Source organism: Salmo trutta, chromosome 30, assembly GCF_901001165.1.
Source record: "Salmo trutta chromosome 30, fSalTru1.1, whole genome shotgun sequence".
Lineage (NCBI taxonomy): Eukaryota > Metazoa > Chordata > Actinopteri > Salmoniformes > Salmonidae > Salmo > Salmo trutta.
In genome coordinates, this window is record NC_042986.1 from 23,281,166 (window position 1) to 23,300,520 (window position 19,355).

The following is a 19,355-nucleotide window of genomic DNA, read 5'->3' on the forward strand; positions in this document are numbered from 1 at the left end:
AGAAACCATACCATGAAGTCCAAGGAACTGTTTGTAGATCGCTGAGATACGCCTCATCACAATTCTATCTGGGGAAGGGTATAAAACAATTTATAGTGTTAAAGGTTTCCAAGATGTGCTAAGCTGATACGGACATACTCAAGGCTGTAATTGCCGCCAAAGATGCTTTTACAAAATTTGGACTCAGGTGTGAATACTTATGTAAAAATTTGCTAATATCTATTTCATCAATTTTTTTTAATCAGGCTGTAACACAACAAAATGTGGATTAAGTCAATGGTTCTGAATATATGACTAGGTGGGGCTTGGTTGAGCTGTATTAGGTTGCATTGAGCATGTCAGTGTTGGCTACAATGTGACAGTGGAGAGATGTATGTGGATCGTACTGAGAGGGCTGTTTATGTGGGCCATAACCTTGGTTTCCTCCTCAACCTTGTTTGTCACTCTTTCCAGCCGCATGGAGAGCCAGAAATACCTGCCCATAGCCCCTTCACATAGCCCCAGTGGTCAGGATTTCATAAGCTCTCCATATTTATTAGCACTTACATAAGCACCCCAGATCTAGTTCAGTGTCTCTAGTCTGGAGGCAGGGCCAAACAGGTTTGTATCCAACTCTGGCCCAGTCACTCCCTGTTAACCACAAAAAGATGTCTCTCAATGGATCTTTTATATCAATCCCTCTGGGTCAGTTTTTGTTTTTTTAAACTGTTCTTGAATCCGTCTTTACCCTTCCTTCAGTGATGGAGCAATCCATGCCTGCTATATACAACTCCAGTCCTCGAGTACCCCGGACAAGCATACCTGATTCAACTTGTCAACTAACCATCAGGCCCTCAATGAGTTGAATCTGTATTTTTTGTCCAGGGCTACAATAAAATGTGTGCTGTTGGGGCTACTGGAGGGCTGCAGTTGGGATCCACTGATATACAGCGTACCTTTTAAAAAAAGAAAAAGATTTTCAATCAACATTGATTTGAATTGATTTATGTTTTGTATACCAGTAATAACACCCTCCCCCCTCTGTTTCTCTTTACAGACCAGCCTCGTACCGCTCCCTTCAGCTCGGAGAATGAAGCACAGGGAGGGGACTCTGCGGGATGGCAGTGCACCCCCCCATCTACCTCAGCCTCGGGGGAGACGCCGTCCCACCCCTCAACGCAGCCCCACTCTCGACCGTCCTCACGGCCTGAGAACCAAATCCCCTCTCAGTCCCTGAGTGGAACCAAGAAGAGGTCCCACTCCAACAAACCCGCACACATGAGGAGGAACATCAGGTATGACCCCTGACCTCTAACAACATCCAAACTCACACATATAGAGAACAACATCTAATAGGCCCTTAACCAGCTTCAAAGATGCAGTGAATGGTGATATTTAACCATTAATTCCCTAACTCTTTATCATCTATCCATACAGCACACGTAGGTTATCTTCAACTGTGTTCTCTGGCATTATCTAGCGTTCTGTCTTGTTGATTTTCCCTAGGGAGGGCTCACAATGAAGGCTCTAAGTAGAATATCTTTGTATTACTCAGTCTGGCAACAAGTCAATCATGCTGCCATGAGTGGGATTATTTCCCCAGTGTTTATTACAGTATTACAGCTCTCACTCACACACACACACACACACACACACACACACACACACACACACACACACACACACACAGAGATACGTACACTAGACCAAAAGTATGTGCACACACACCCGTTCAAATTAGAAGATTTGGCTATTTCAGCCGCACCCGTTGCTGACAGGTGTATAAATCAAGCACACAGCCATGCCGTCTCCATAGACAAACATTGGCAGTAGAGCTCAGTGACTTTCAATGTGGCACCATCATAGGATGCCACCTTTCCAAAAAGTCAGTTTGTCAATGCTAGAGCTGCCCCGGTCAACTGTAAATGCTGTTATTGTGAAGTGGAAACATCTAGGAGCGACACTCTCTAGTGAGTTCCAAACTGCCTCTGGAAGCAACGTCAGCACAAGAACTGTTCGTCGGGAGCTTCATGAAATGGGTTTCCATGGCCGAGCAGCTGCACACAAGCCTAAGATCGCCATGCGCAATGCCAAGCGTCGTCTGGAGTGGTGTAAAGCTCGCCGCCATTGGACTCTGGAGCAATGGAAACGTGTTCTCTGGAGGGATTAATCACGCTTCACCATCTGGCAGTCCGACACATGGATCTGGGTTTGGCAGATGCCAGTAGAATGCTATCTGCCCGAATGCAAATTGCCAACTGTAAAGTTTGGTGGAGGAGTAATAATGGTCTGGGGCTGTTTTTCATGGTTTGGGCTAGGCCCCTTAGTTCCAGTGAAGGGAAATCTTAACGCTACAGCATACAATAACATTCTAGACGATTCTGTGCTTCCAACTTTGTGGCAACAGTTTGGGGAATGTTTTTTCCTGTTTCAACATGACAATGCCCCCGTGCACAAAGCAAGGTCCATACAGAAATGATTTGTCTATCGGTGTGAAAGAACTTGACTGGCGAGCCAGGCCTAATCGCCAACATCAGTGGCCGACTTCACTAATGCACTTGTGGCTGAATGAAAGCAAGTCGCCGCAGCAATGTTTCAACATCTAGTGGAAAGTCTTCCCAGAAGAGGGGAGGCTGTTATAGCAGCAAAGGGGATCAACTCTATATTAATGCCCATGATTTTGGAATGAGATATGCATACATGCGCGCGCACACACACACAGAGATATATAGACACGCACACGCATACACACAAATGAACACATACAGCATTAGTAATGTATATCCCCATGCGATCTGGCTCGGTCAAGTCAGTCTGTTGGCACTTTAACAGAGATGGGTGCCTGGTACCTATTCTGAGCTCTCTCTTCTCCTTCTCCATCCCGCTCTGTCTCTCTCTCTCTCTTGTCTCCCTCTATTCCTCTATGTGATGTAGAAAGCTACTGAGGGAGCAGCAGTTGGAGGCGGTGACCAAAGCTGCCCAGCAGGAGGAGCTGGAGAGGCGGCAGAGGCTGGAACAGCAGAGGAAGGAAGGGCACGTCTCTGTGGCCCTGCTACCTGAGTACACACCAGGTGAAGGCATCCCCAGGTGTAAAATAGTAAATAATGGTTACTTCTCAAAGTATTGAGCTTTAACCTGTTAGGGCTAGGGGGCAGTATTTACACGGCCGGATAAAAAACGTACCGGATTTAATCTGGTTACTACTCCTGCCCAGTAACTAGAATATGCATATAATTATTGGCTTTCGATAGAAAACACCCTAAAGTTTCTAAAACTGTTTGAATGGTGTCTGTGAGTATAACAGAACTCATATGGCAGGCAAAAACCTGAGAAGATTCCATACAGGAAGTGACCTGTCTGACAAGTTCTTGTTCATCTTGGCTCTTTTTATTGAAGACTGAGGATCTTTGCTGTAACGTGACACTTCCTACGGCTCCCATAGGCTCTCAGAACCCGGGAAAAAGCTGAATGATATCGAGGCAGCCCCATATATTACAGTAGTTTGGACATCTACTCATTCCAGGGTTTATCTTTATTTTAACTATTTTCTACATGGTACTGTATATCATAAAATTAATTAATTGGTTGATACTTAACACACTCAGGTGATTAACTACTGCATCTCTCCCTCTGTTCCCTCCAGGACATCTGTCTCAGAGTGTGTCTGCTACCGTGGCCAAACAGGATCATGTGATCTGCCTGGACACCAGTAACAGCAGCACTAACATCAGAGAAGACGACTCCAAAGCTCTGGTCCCAGAAGCACACGCCCCCAATGAAGGTGAGACCCCAGTCACTATGAGACGCTGTTTAGTATCCCTCATCAAGCTAGAGAAGCCCCAGGGTCTGTCACACAGACATATTACATATGACATATTACTATACATTATATTACACATGTTAACTGAGACTAGGGCTTTTGGGGTAACCGTATTACCGTCACACCAGCGGTCACAAGTCACGAAGGCATTCCACATGACTGTTTAGTCCCGGTAACTAGGCTTCTCCAGGCTCTGATGCTGCTGATGGTCATTAGTCGCCTACCAAACTTGCTAACTGCCTGGTACTCAGCGCTCTATTGTCCCTCTAATCACTCTGACATCAATGCAAATATAATCGAATGTCTAATCAAACACTTAATGAGAGGCCATGAGCTCATGTTACGGAACATTTCTATAGGCTATGCATATAGAGGAGGATCCCATCAGCTTTCTATAGGCTAGGCCTACTATATTTTTTTCTCTCAACTTTCCTAATATTAATCACATTCCTTAAATTTACAACAGAAGTATAGCCTACCTGGCTGGCATGAAAATGAACCACGGGGAAAAGCGTCCTCCACTATTTAAGTGCATAGATGACATCTATTTTTCCCCTTCCCCTGTTTCCATACAGGTGCATGATAATGGTCCATCCTAAATCAAAACTAATGTCACACATATATTATTTAATCTTGTAAAGACAAGATTAAATCAAGAATAGACTGATGGGTGACAGTATTAGCCTATCACTTGTGAATGATATATTATCACTTGTGAATGATGCCCAGCATAAGAAACAATGCCTTTTTTTTGTGACTTGTTCGAATCATAGTCACACACCTCGTAGCCTAGCCCATAGGCCTATATGTTTTAATAAGGTTTGATCACAACTAAAGTGACCAAATAAGTTCTTAAAATTAAGCACATTAATCCACTTATAAGGGGTGTAGAGCCTAACTGGCATCAGTAAGCGGCGCATGAGTTTGGGGAAGATAATTTTCACCATAAAAATGCACCTTTTATAATAAAAGCATTACATGCATAATTACATTTGCGATCACTTTTGATAATGGTGTTTTCCGCTAGTGGAACATTCGCGTTTATAGCCTACTACCACGTGCGCATTGATGCGCTTATAATGTGAAGAAATAAACTATTCATATCAACAGTTGAAGCTAAACATTCTGATCTGTTGTATCAGCCTCATTGCGTAAAAAGTTTTTTAGATGCTAGTGGTTGAATTAATTTAGGATCTATCACATCCCACAACTGTCCCAGACTATGTTTGGAATATTTATTTCTCACACAGAATAGAATAGGTCGACTTTTGTACTATGGAGGATAGTAGATTGACATAGGCTAGTGCTTGTGCTGTTCGTTAGGCCTACTCATCTTGTTGGCTGACGAAAAGTAAATGTGGACACTGATTCCAATATCTTCAATATGCACCTTGCAATTGGATAAGGACACGCGCAGTTGCTTCCCGATGTGTCTGTCTTACCTTGTAGCCTGTGATTAGCAGATATTTGAAAATGTAAAATTGTGAGACTATTGGAGTGTGCACTTCCTTCGCAAAAAACAAAGCAGAGCTCATGCCTTTCAAGCAACTTATTTCAAATAATCATTAGTCTCATCATGGAGCCTTACAATGTATTAAACATCAAAACATACAGCCCAACGTTTGTAGAACTGAAGTTACATAAATAACTCTAAATGAAGCATATAGCGGTACCTATTTCTTTGTTAACCGCTCAACACAGAATAGCCGTATGTGCGCACTCCCTCAAATCATTTGGAGAAAATATTTATATTTTATTAGCTTTGTTCAATTGTATTCTAAATACTATAAAATAATAAAAAATAATGCCACGGAATTATAAGCAAATCTTGTCTGCTAAATGAACTATTGTAGCCCACAGCCATATGGCATAGCCAGATCAGGACCTAACATGAGGACAACTCAGAGTATGCTGTTCTGTTCTTCTGAAATAGACTACATTTTCTTCATATCATGTTTCTTTAGACCTGTCTGAAATAGGTAATGGATTTGTTGTGAAGGTGTACGCTAAATTACATGGATTTATTCAACTTTTTAAAATGTGTGGAAGCCAGGAGATGCTAAATATGTTTATGTTATTTAGTGATCAATTACCTTGAGACCGGCAGTCATTTGCTGACGAAATTTCGTGACTGCCACAGCCCTAACTGAGACTGATTGTGGTCCTCCTGTGCTGATCGAGGATCAGGTCCCCTGTACCTTTTTATCTTATTCTTTATGATCTAAAAGGCAGAAATGATCCTAGATCAGAACTCCTACGCTTTGAATACCTGCCCTGGTTGTGCAATAGTGAGGAACTCTGCTCCAGTCATTTTTAGATTTCCATCAACAACGTCCGGTCACTGATCTTTATGAATTTGACATGTTATCAGATGAATAGCCAAGTCACACTGTAGTTAATAGAGCATAAAAATATGTTAATTGAACTCGAGGGTCCTACACCAAACATGGTTCCTGAACCACTGATGGATTTTGAATGGCAAGACTGCCATGCTTTATGTGCTTGGTGACGTTATGACCCATTTCTCTGTTCTTCAGGTGTTGTAAATGGGATCAAATGTGGGTTAGATGCTTACTGTAGGTCAGTTAAGGGAAATGGTCTCGCTGCAGTGTACTTTATGAAAGTACGTCATGTAAAGTTATCAGAATTATAGCATGGGGTACGTAGGGACTGGGGTGTGCTGTACCCGACTGGCTCTGAGCAGTTGTCTGAGCTAGATCAGCTGAGCTAGAGCAGGAGAGTCGCTACAGTATAGAACTAAGCTCTGGTGGGTACATCATGTGCTTTTCCTCCACTGGTCATGACTCACTCTCACACACACACTCTGTCTGTCTGTCTGTCTGTCTGTCTGTCTGTCTGTCTGTCTGTCTGTCTGTCTGTCTGTCTGTCTGTCTGTCTGTCTGTCTGTCTGTCTGTCTGTCTGTCTGTCTCTTATTCACACATACATACACCTGTCTGTTTGTGGGCATAGATCCCCATTGAACAGATCCATTCCCAGTTGAACCCCCTTCCAACCCACCCTGCGTTTTTGAGTCCTGGATGAGAGGGTAGGCAATTTAAGGCAACAATTTCTGGAATGGAAGTGGGTCTATGGAGAAAATGTCTGGTTAATGCCAGCCCCAGCCTCAGCCAGATTCCAGCCTCAGCCAGCTTCCAGCCTCATGCAGCTTCCAGCCTCATGCAGCTTCCAGCCTCATGCAGCTTCCAGCCTCATGCAGCTTCCAGCCTCATGCAGCTTCCAGCCTCATGCAGCTTCCAGCCTCATGCAGCTTCCAGCCCAGGCAGCTTCCAGCCCAGGCAGCTTCCAGCCCAGGCAGCGTGGTAACATTTCTGCCCTGGGTTATGTAAACCCATCTCCCACCACTATAATCCAGCTTGTATAAGCACCCATTCAGTAGACTTACATAAGCCTGCTCTCTATCGTCTTCTCCTCCCCTCTTCTAGGCCACATCTGTAGTTCAAAAAATGGCACAAGTTTGTGGAACTTATTTTATTTATTTATTTTTATTTCACCTTTATTTAACCAGGTAGGCAAGTTGAGAACAAGTTCTCATTTACAATTGCGACCTGGCCAACACTTAATATAGATGACATGGGGACCCGTTTAGATGTTTCTATATATATTTTTACATTGTTATTTGAAACCAGGCCAGGGAATAACTTTTTTGAAGATTTGTTTGCCTGAAGATACTAAGACAAACATGACGCCAGAAAAATTGCAGTCATTTCATAGAATTTGTGAAAACAGATGTCTTCTTTTGGAGATAAATAGTGTTATTGAAACACTTATTATTAAATTATTGAAACGTATGATATTTTATTTGTTTAGGCAATATTGTGTAACATATTGGTAGAAAATGATTGTTTTGATCAAAAGGCAGCCACACAATGCAATTGAAACATGTGTGTATTATGTACAGTACCAGTCAAAAGTTTGGACACACCTACTCATTCAAGGGTTTTTATTTTTACTATTTTCTACATTGTAGAATAATAATGAAAACATCAACTATGAAATAACACATATGGAATCATGTAGTAACCAAAAAAGTGTTATACAAATCAAAACCTATTTTATATTTAAGATTCTTCAAAATAGCCACCCTTGATGACAACTTTGCAAACTCTTGGCATTCTCTCAACCAGCTTTACCCGGAATGCTTTTCCAACAGTCTTGAAGGAGTTCCCACATATGCTGAGCACTTGTTGGCTGCTTTTCCTTCACTCTGCAGTCCAACTCATCCCAAACCATCTCAATTGGGTTGAGGTCGGGTGATTATGGAGGCCAGGTCATCTGATGCAGCACTCCATCACTCTCCTTCTTGGTCAAATAGCCCTTACACAGCCTGGTGGTGTGTTGGGTCTTTGTCTTGTTGAAAAACAAATGATAGTCACACTAAGCGCAAACCAGATGGGATGGCGTATTACTGCGGTAGCCATGCTGGCTAAGTGTGCCTTGAATTCTAAATAAATCACTGACAATGTCACCAGCAATCACCCCAACACCATCACACCTCCTCCATGCTTCACGGTGGAACCACACATGCGGAGATCAACCGTTCACCAACTCTGCGTCTCACAAAGACATGGTGGTGGAACAAAAAATCTCAAATTTGGACTCATCAGACCAAAGGACAGATATATTTAGATTTGTTGGTTACTACATGATCTCAATGTGTGTTATTTCTTAGTTTTGATGTCTTCACTATTATATATTAACAGTAAAAATAAAGAAAAACCCTTGAATGAGTAGGTGTCCAAACTTTTGACTGGTACTGTAGATGTATTAAATGCTTCTCCATTTCCATCTACAATGCTCTTCTAACAAAAACACCTTGACCCCCCCCCCTTTTCTTTTTCCTTTCTCAACCATAGACGTGATCGAGCTGAGCTCCGGCGAGGACGACGCCCTACAGATCAGCAGCGAGTCCACCAATGAGGAGGAGGAGCGGTCGGAGGAGGCCAGCGGCACCCACGTCAACGACGCTGTGAACCAACCGGACGCCCTGGGGCGTGTCTTGGTCAACCTGAACCACCCTGCTGAGGAGGTAGACCTGTTCCTCTCCCCTCAACTGGCCCGGGCCATCAAACCTCACCAGGTATGGATTTCCTCAGTAGAATATCAAGTAGGCTTGGGCGGCATATACCGTTATACCAGGGTATTTGGAAATAGCCACGGGATGGTTTTTCCAATACCTTCAATACATTCTAATATTTGTAACAATTTAAGTAAATACCTGCAGTCAACTTGTGGAATGAGTTGGGGGATGAAGCAGATCGCGTTCTTATTTCACCTGTCACATTATTGTACAACGGGATCAAGCAGGAGCAGTTGTGTCCAGCTGTGTGTTGACAGGGGTCTCGTGTTATATTGAGTCAACAGTGTGTTTTTGCTTCAATAGAGTGATCAGGGATGTGCATCTGTAGTTTTTCTTCACACAAAATACATTAGTGCAACACATTCAGCATAAAATAGCTTTATTTTGATTCGATGACAACAGAAGTATTTTTTGCAAAACGATGTATGGCCATCATATTTCTAATGTTTAGGCGTATCATAGGAAATGTATTTTCTAACGTTTTGCTTAAAGTTAATATTTCATTTTACTGGCGAAAAGTCTCTGGCTACACTGAGAAAAGTAGCTCCACATCAGTCAGAGCGCTGTCTGCTGATAGAATGCCTCTTCATGAATACTCATCCCAGTTTAGAAGTGCAACTGAAACACAAAGTTAGTCTGATGTCGAGCAGAAAGTACAATAAGAACCATTTTAGATCTGCGTTTCCAAACGCAGTAAGATATTTTTTCCCTTCGTGACAAACACAGAATTCTGCGTTAACACCACCCCTAAGTTTAACTTGCTATCTAAGTAAGTGGCTAAGTTAATAAGGTGACAGGCATCATATTGTGTTAGCTTTCTGCCATGTTTGAGAAGTCAAAACCCTTTGGATGTTATTTGCACAGCTGCCACTGCCATATTGATTTCCTTGTGTCTTTTATCCTTTCCGTTCTCGGCTGTCTGCTCCTCCCCCCTCTTCTTCAAGCAGAGCAGGCAGTCCTGTTGCCCTAGTGACTCCAGACTCCACACAGCTTGTAGACATGCTGCTGGAGCCTCCCGAGTGGCGCAGCGGTCTAAGGCACTGCAGTGCTTGAGGCATCACTACAGATCTGGGTTCGATCCCAGGCTGTGTTGCAGCCGGCCGCGTCCGGGAGACCCAATTGGCCCAGCGTTGTTAAGGGAGGCTTTGGCCAAGGCCAGGATGTCCTTGTCCCGTCACGCTCTAGCGACTCCTGTGGCGGGCCAGGCGCATGCACGCTGACACAGTCGCCAGTTGTACGGTGTTTCCACCAACACATTGGTGAGGCTGGCTTCCGGGTTAAGCGAGCAGTATGTCAAGAAGCATTGTGGCTTGGCAGAGTCATGTTTCAGAGGACGCATGGCTCTCGACCTTCGCCTCTCCCGAGTCCGTACGGGAGTTGCAGCGATGGGATAAGTCTGTAACTACCAATTGCATATCACAAAATTGGGGAGAAAAAGGGGTAAAACGTGTTTAAAAAAATTAAGACATGCTGCTGGAGACCCAGTACTGCATCCGTCAAAAATGTGTTCATTTGCACAATGCAGTGGTGGAAAAAGTACCTAATTGTCATACTTGAGTAAAAGTAAAGATACCTTCATAAATAATGACTCAAGTGAAAGTCATCCATTTTTATCAGCATATTGATTCCACAACACGAAGGGCTAATACTCTTGACCACTGCTACTCTAACTTCCGTGATGCATACAAAGCCCTCCCCCACCCTCCGTTTGGCAAATCCGACCACGACGCTATCTTGCTTGTCCCAGCTTATAGGCAGAAACTCAAACAGGATGTACCAGTGACGAGAACGATTCAACGCTAGTCTGACCAATCGGAAGCCACGCTCCAAGATTGTTTTGATCACAAGGACTGGAATATGTTCCGGTCAACCTCAGAGTACAATATTGACCTATACGCTGAGTCGGTGAGTGCGTTTATAAATAAGTGCATTGGAGACGTCGTACCCACTGAGACCATTAAAACCTACCCTAACCTGAAACCGTGGATGGATGGCGGCATTCGCGTAAAACTGAAAGCGCGATCCACCGCATTTAACCATGGAAAGAGGTCTGGAAATATGGCTGAATATAAACAGTGTAGTTATTCCCTCCGCAAGGCAATCAAACAAGCAAAATGCCTGTACAAGGACTAGGTGGAGTTGTAATTCAACGGCTCAGACACGAGACATATGTGGCAGGGTCTACAGGAAATCACGGACTACAAAAATAAAAACAGCCACATCACGAATACCGACATCACGCTTCCAGACAAATTAAACACCTTCTTTGCCGGCTTTGAGGATAATACAGTGCCACCATCTCGGCTCGCTAACAAAGTCTGCGTCCCCCCCTCTCTCCTTCTCAGTGGCTGACGTGAGTAAAACATTTAAATATCTTAACCCTCGCAAGGCTGCTGGCCCAGACGGCATCCTTAGCTGCGTCCTCAGAGCATGTGCAAACCAGATGGCTGGTGTGTTTACAGACATGTTTAATCGCTCCCTATCCCAGTCTATTGTCCTCACATGCTTCAAGATGGCTACCATTGTTCCTGTACCCAAGAAGGCAAAGATAACTGAACTAAATGACTATCGCCCCGTAACACTCACTTCTGTCATCATGAAGTGCTTTGAGAGGCTAGTCAAGGATCATATCACCGCCACCTTACCGGCCACCCTAGACCCACTTCAGTTTGCATACGGCTCCAACAGGTTCACAGATGACGCAATCACCATCACATTGCACACTGCCCTATCCCATCTGGACAAAAAGAACACCAATGTAAGAATGATGTTCATTGACTATAGCTCAGCATTCAACACCATAGTACCCTCCAAGCTCATCATCAAGCTGGAGGCCCTGGGTCTCAACCCCTCCCTGTGCAACTGGGTCCTGGACTTTCTGATGGGCCACCCCAAGGTGGTGAAGGTAGGAAACAACATCTCCACTTCGCTGACCCTCAACACTGGGGCCCCACAAGGGTGTGTGCTCAGCCCTCTCCTGTACTCCCTGTTCACCCACGACTGTGTGGCCATGCACGCCTCCAACTCAATCATCAAGTTTGCAGACGACACAACAGGAGTGGGCTTGATAACCAACAACGACGAGACAGCCTACAGGAAGGAGGTGAGAGCATTTGGAGTGTGGTGTCAGGAAAACAACTTCTCATTCAACGTCAACAAAACAAAGGAGATGATTGTGGACTTCAGGAAACAGCAGAGGGAGCACCCCCCTACCCACATCGAAGGGACAGCAGTGGAGAAGGTGGAAAGTTTTAAGGTCTTGGCATACACATCACAGACAAACTGAAATGATCCATTCACACAGACAGTGTGGTGAAGAAAGGCGCAACAGCACCTCTTCAACCTCAGGAGGCTGAAGACAAAACCCAAAACCCTAACTAACTTTTACAGTTGTACAATCGAGATCATCCTATCGGGCTGTATCACCGCCTGGTACGGCAACTGCACCGCCCTCAACCACAAGGCTCTCCAGAGGGTAGTGAGGTCTGCACAGCGCATCACTGGGGGCAAACTACCTGCCCTCCATGACACCTACAACGCCCGTAGTCACAGGAAGGCCAAAAAGATAATCAAGGACAACAACCCACCCGAACCACTTCCTGTTCACACCGCTATCATCCAGAAGGCGAGGTCAGTACAGGTGCATCAAATCTGGATGGAGAGATTGAAAAACAGCTTCTATCTCATGGATCACTAGTCACTTTAAATAATGCCACTTTAAAAATGTTTACATATCTTACATTACTCATATCACATGTATATACTGTATTTTATACCATCTACTGCACCTTGCCTATGCCGCTCGGTCATCGCTCATCCATATATTTATATGTAAATATTTTCATTCACCCCTTTAGATTTGTGTGTATTGGGGAGTTGTTGGAGAATTGTTAGATAACTTGTTAGATTTCTGTGTAGTAGGTATTTGCTGGGAATTGTTAGATATTACTGTACCTTTGGAACTAGAAGCATAAGCATTTCGCTACACTCGCATTAACATCTGCTAACCAATAAAATTGGATTGGATTTTGAGTAAAAGTCTACATATAGCTCCTACCTATATATGCATAACTTTATGAGCTGGATTGCCTGTCTTTGTAATTTGTTTATTTTTGTTTGTGCTCGTTAGCATATTAGGCTACCAGCCTCCATGGAAATTTGCTATTGCTGTTAAATTAGCTAATTTTATTACCATCCTGGTACTAGACTCTCAATGGGCGTTTTTGTTTTTTGGCACCCTCTTGTGTACTAAGCTGGTAATACTGTAATTCCCAGGGTGAGAGAAGGAAGGTATGACGATATGCAAGTCGGGGTACCGCCCAACCCTAATATCAAGCCTATCAAACCGTATTCTCTTCATACATAATCAATCTACAAACCATGGTACCACTGACTCAATAGGACCATGGATTCTCTTGTTAGCACAGGCAGTCTAGCAGTTATAGGGCCAATTTCCCAGATCCATATTAATAACCTCTTGACGTTACCCTAGGATAGGGGGCGCCACAGCGCATTTTGAAAAAAAATCGTTCCCATTTTCAACGGCCTACTAATCAAAGTCAGAAGCTAGGACATGCATATACTTATTTTATATGGATAGAAAACACCCTAAATGTTCTAAAACTGTTTGAATGGTGTCTGTGAGTATAACAGAACTCGTATGGCAGTCAAAACCCCGAGACCGATTGAACCAGGAAGTGGGAATCTGAATTGTCGACTCGACTTCACAGCCTTACCTATAATTCACAACGTGAAAAAATGATAATTGAGCACTTTCCAGTGCTTCCACTAGATGTCCCCAGTCTTTACAAAGTGTTTTGAGGGTTCTGCGGTCGAAACTCAGTGAAAGAGACGATGTGGCAATTGGTCACTGTAGTAGGGCCATCAGCATTGTGACGTCGGCGGCCGTGTCTGCCCCCACCTTTGGAAACCTTTTGAAACACAATGAAATCGTCCCACTCGAATCTGATTGGCTCTCTTGTTGAAACAGGCCCTGACGATTATTTTATACAACGTTTGACATGTTTGAACGAACCTAACTGACAGTAAACAGTCATTTATCGTCAGCCAGGTGCCGCGCACGGATCAACATTTGATTACAGCCTTAGGACGCGCTAACAACAGGAAGCTAATGGAACATAAAGCATGGACTTTTTCGACCGAAAATACATTTGTCATGGACCTGGGATATCGGGAAGTGCTTTCTGATGAAGACAACTAAAGGTGAGGGATTATTGGCGATATTATACAATATCAGATGTGATTTGCAATTGTTCAAAGATGGCGCCGAGCTAGGCTTTCGAGCTCATTTTCTGGGTATCGCATCCCCTTTGATCTCAAAGTGTGATTACCCTGTAAAGTTAATTTAAAATCTGTTATGACAGGTGTTTTCAAGAGATATTCATCTATAAATCTTAGATTGACAATATAAAAAAAAAAAATCGTTTTCGAATAGTAATTTATAAAATTGTAGCACTGTTTCCCGGGACGCATTTTATGGGAAAATAGTTAGTCAACGTCAGGTGCCGATGTAAAATGCTGTTTTTATATAGAAATATGACCTTTATTGAACAAAAGATTGCATGCTGTGTGTAACATGATGTCCTAGGTGTGTCATCTGATGAAGTTTGTAAAAGGTTAGTGCTGCATTTAGCTGTTTTTTGGTTATATGTGATGCATGTGCTTGGTTGGAAAATTCATATGATGCAATTTTTACAAAGTACTCCTCTAACATAATCTAATATTGTGCTTTTCCTGTAAAACCTTTTTGAAATCGGACAACGAGGGTCGATTCAAGAGAGGTGTATCTATAAAACGATATGAGACAGCCCTATATTTGAAAAAAAAAATATATTGAATTTCGTTATGCTAATGTCGCTAGGAGTTTTCGCTGGAAAATGATCCCGCTAACGGGATGATATGCGCAAGAGGGCCTAAAAAGCACTTTCGATTAAGATTTTCTTCCTCTGCCAAACCCCACGGAGACAGCCATGGTATACAATGCAGTCAAACAAATATAACAACAGACTTATCAATCTGCTAATGATCTCACTACTTCTGTCCCCCCCCTCTCTTCCTCCTTTCTTCCCCCCTCTCCATCAGATCGGCGGGATCCGGTTCCTGTATGATAACCTGGTGGAGTCTCTGGAGAGGTTTAAGCGCAGCAGTGGCCTTGGCTGTATCCTGGCCCACAGCATGGGCCTGGGCAAGACCCTGCAGGTCATCTCCTTTATAGACATCCTGCTTAAACACACGCAGGCCCACACCGTGCTCGCCATCGTTCCTGTAAGTGTGTACTCTTTTCTCTCTTTACATGCTCTGTTCTGTTTATACATACTGGACATAATGCAATGGGGGGGTGTGAATCTATCTTGTAATCTCTTGACTGAGGTAATTCTCTCTCTCTACCGCTCTCCCTCTCTCTACCGCTCTCTCTCTCTCTACCGCTCTCTCTCTCTCTACCGCTCTCTCTCTCTCTACCGCTCTCTCTCTCTCTTACCGCTCTCTCTCTCTCTTACCGCTCTCTCTCTCTACCGCCTCTCTCTGTTCTACCGCTCTCTCTCTCTCTAACGCTCTCTCTCTCTCTCTACCGACTCTCTCTCTCTTCTACCGCTCTCTCTCTACCGCTTTCTCTCTCTCGTCCAGCTTCTTCTCTCTCCCGCTCTCTCTACTTTCTCCTTACCGTCTCTCTCTCTCTACCGCTCTCTCTCTCTCTACCGCTCTCTCTCTCTCTACCGCTCTCTCTCTCTCTACCGCTCTCTCTCTCTACCGCTCTCTCTCTCTACCGCTCTCTCTCTCTCTACCGCTCTCTCTCTCTACCGCTCTCTCTCTACCGCTCTCTCTCTCTCTCTACCGCTCTCTCTCTCTCTACCGCTCTCTCTCTCTACCGCTCTCTCTCTCTCTACCGCTCTCTCTCTCTCTCTACCGCTCTCTCTCTCTCTACCGCTCTCTCTCTACCGCTTTCTCTCTCTCTACCGCTCTCTCTCTCTCTACCGCTCTCTCTACTCTCTCTACCGCTCTCTCTCTCTCTACCGCTCTCTCTCTCTCTACCGCTCTCTCTCTCTCTACCGCTCTCTCTCTCTCTACCGCTCTCTCTCTCTACCGCTCTCTCTCTCTCTACCGCTCTCTCTCTCTCTACCGCTCTCTCTCTCTACCGCTCTCTCTCTACTGCCCTCTCTCTCTACCGCTCTCTCTCTACTGCCCTCTCTCTCTACCGCTCTCTCTCTCTACCGCTCTCTCTCTACTGCCCGCTCTCTCTCTCTCTACTGCCCGCTCTCTCTCTCTACTGCCCGCTCTCTCTCTACTGCCCGCTCTCTCTCTACTGCCCGCTCTCTCTCTACTGCCCGCTCTCTCTCTCTACCGCTCTCTCTCTCTACCGCTCTCTCTCTCTCTCCCGCTCTCTCTCTCTACCGCTCTCTCTCTCTACCGCTCGCTCTCTCTCTACCGCTCTCTCTCTCTCTCTACCTCTCTCTCTACCGCTCTCTCTCTCTACCGCTCGCTCTCTCTCTACCGCTCTCTCTCTCTCTCTCTACCTCTCTCTACCGCTCTCTCTCTCTCTCTACCGCTCTCTCTCTCTACCGCTCTCGCTCTCTCTCTACCGCGCTCTCTCTACCGCGCTCTCTCTTTCTACCGCTCGCTCTCTCTCTACCGCTCGCTCTCTCTCTACCGCTCGCTCTCTCTCTACCGCTCGCTCTCTCTCTACGCTCTCTCTCTCTACGCTCTCTCTCTCTACGGCTATCTCTCTCTCTCTCTACGGCTATCTCTCTCTCTCTCTACGGCTATCTCTCTCTCTCTACGGCTATCTCTCTCTCTCTCTACCGCTCTCTCTCTCTCTCTACGGCTATCTCTCTCTCTCTCTACCGCTCTCTCTCTCTCTCTACCGCGCTCTCTCTCTCTACCGCGCTCTCTCTCTCTACCGCGCTCTCTCTCTCTACCGCGCTCTCTCTCTCTACCGCGCTCTCTCTCTCTACCGCTCTCTCTCTCTCTACCGCGCTCTCTCTCTCTACCGCGCTCTCTCTCTCTACCGCGTTCTCTCTCTCTACCGCTCTCTCTCTCTCTCTACCTCTCTCTCTCTCTCTCTCTCTACCGCTCTCTCTCTCTCTCTACCGCTCTCTCTCTCTCTACCGCGCCCCTACCCTACCGCGCTCTCTCTCTCTACCGCGCTCTCTCTCTACCGCGCTCTCTCTCTCTACCGCGCTCTCTCTCTCTCTCTACCGCTCACTGTTTCTCTCTACCGCTCGCTCTCTACCGCTCGCTCTCTACCTGTCTCTCTCTACCGCTCGCTCTCTACCTCTCTCTCTACCGCTCGCGCGCTCTCTCTCTACCGCTCTCTCGCTCTACCTCTCTCTCTACCTCGCGCTTTCTACCTCGCGCTCTCTCCCTCTACCTCGCTCTCTCTCTCTCCCTACCTCGCGCTCTCTCTCTCTACCTCGGTGCTCTCTCTACCTCGCGCGCTCTCTCTCTCTACCTCGCTCGCTCTACCTCGCTCGCGCTCTCTCTCTCTACCTCGGTGCTCTCTCTCTACCTCGCGCGCTCTCTCTCTCTCTACCTCGCTCGCTCCACCTCGCTCTCTCTCTCTACCTCGCTCTCTCTCTCTACCTCGCTCGCTCTCTCTCTCTACCTCGCTCTCTCTCTCTACCTCGCTCGCTCTCTCTCTACCTCGCTCTCTCTCTCTACCTCGCTCTCTCTCTCTACCTCGCTCGCTCTCTCTCTACCTCGCTCGCTCTCTCTCTACCTCGCTCGCTCTCTCTCTCTACCTCGCTCTCTCTCTCTACCTCGCTCGCTCTCTCTCTCTACCTCGCTCGCTCTCTCTACCTCGCTCGCTCTCTCTCTCTACCTCGCTCTCTCTCTACCTTGCTTGCTCTCTCTCTCTACCTCGCTCGCTCTCTCTCTACCTCGCTCGCTCTCTCTCTACCTCGCTCGCTCTCTCTATCTCGCTCTCTCTCTCTCTCTCCACCTCGCGCGTTCTCTCTCTCTACCTCGCGCGCTCTCTCTCTCTACCTCGCGCGCTCTCTCTCTACCTCGCGCGCTCTCTCTCTCTACCTCGCGCGCTCTCTACCTCGCGCGCTCTCTCTCTCTACCTCGCGCGCTCTCTCTCTCTACCTCGCGCGTTCTCTCTCTCTACCTCGCGCTCTCTCTCTACCTCGCGCTCTCTCTCTCTCTCTACCTCGCGCGCTCTCGCTCTCTCTACCTCGCGCGCTCTCGCTCTCTCTACCTCGCGCGCTCTCGCTCTCTCTACCTCGCGCGCTCTCGCTCTCTCTACCTCGCGCGCTCTCGCTCTGTCTACCTCGCGCGCTCTCGCTCTCTCTACCTCGCGCGCTCTCGCTCTCTCTACCTCGCGCGCTCTCGCTCTCTCTACCTCGCGCGCTCTCTCTCTCTCTACCTCGCGCGCTCTCTCTCTCTACCTCGCGCGCTCTCTCTCTACCTCGCGCGCTCTCTCTCTCTCTACCTCGCGCGCTCTCTCTCTCTACTTCGCGCGCTCTCTCTCGCTCTCTACCTCGCACTCTCTACCTCGCACGCTCTCTCTCTCTACCTCGCGCGCTCTCTCTCTCTACCTCGCGCGCTCTCTCTACCTCGCGCGCTCTCTCTCTCTCTACCTCGTGCGCTCTCTCTCTCTCTCTCTACCTCGCGCGCGCTCTCTCTCTCTCTCTACCTCGCGCGCGCTCTCTCTCTCTCTACCTCGCGCGCTCTCTCTCTCTCTCTACCTCGCGCGCTCTCTCTCTCTCTCCCTCGCGCGCTCTCTCTCTCTCTCTACCTCGCGCGCTCTCTCTCTCTACCTCGCGCGCTCTCTCTCTCTCTCTCTGTACCTCGCGCGCTCTCTCTCTACCTCGCGCGCTCTCTCTCTCTCTCTACCTCGCGCGCTCTCTCTCTCTCTCTACCTCGCGCGCGCTCTCTCTTTCTACCTCGCGCGCTCTCTCTCTCTACCTCGCGCGCTCTCTCTCTCTACCTCGCGCGCTCTCTCGCTCTCTACCTCGCACTCTCTACCTCGCGCTCTCTCTCCTTCTACCTCGCGCTCTCTCTCCTTCTACCTCGCGCTCTCTCTCCCTCTACCTCGCGCTCCCTCTACCTCGCGCTCCCTCTACCTCGCTCGCTCTTCCCTCGCTCTACCTCGCTCGCTCTCTTCCTCGTTCTACCTCGCTCGCTCTCTTCCTCGCTCTCTCTCTCTCTCTACCTCGCTCGCTCTCTCTCTCTCTCTCTACCTCGCTCGCTCTCTCTCTCTCTACCTCGCGCGCTCTCTCTCTCTCCCTCGCGCTCTCTCTCTCTCTCTACCCTCGCGCGCTCTCTCTCTACCTCGCGTGCTCTCTCTCTACCTCGCGCTCTCTCTCTCTCTATCTCGCGCGCTCTCTCTCTCTACCTCGCGCTCTCTCTCTCTACCTCGCGCTCTCTCTCTCTACCTCGCGCTCTCTCTCTCTACCTCGCGCTCTCTCTCTCTACCTCGCGCTCTCTCTCTACCTCGC

At 46.8% G+C, this 19,355-nt stretch overlaps 1 protein-coding gene across 5 annotated transcripts in view; it reads left to right on the plus strand.

Annotated features, from left to right (window-relative positions):
- Positions 1-19,355, plus strand: part of LOC115168292 (helicase ARIP4-like) — a 101,196-nt gene that overhangs the window by 66,193 nt on the left and 15,648 nt on the right. For all 5 annotated transcript variants that reach the window (XM_029723440.1, XM_029723437.1, XM_029723438.1 and 2 more), the window contains 5 exons: positions 1,037-1,274; positions 2,914-3,050; positions 3,623-3,760; positions 8,675-8,898; positions 15,001-15,183. In XM_029723440.1, coding sequence (XP_029579300.1) covers positions 1,037-1,274; positions 2,914-3,050; positions 3,623-3,760; positions 8,675-8,898; positions 15,001-15,183 — 920 coding nt within the window. The remainder of the gene's footprint in view (positions 1-1,036; positions 1,275-2,913; positions 3,051-3,622; positions 3,761-8,674; positions 8,899-15,000; positions 15,184-19,355) is intronic.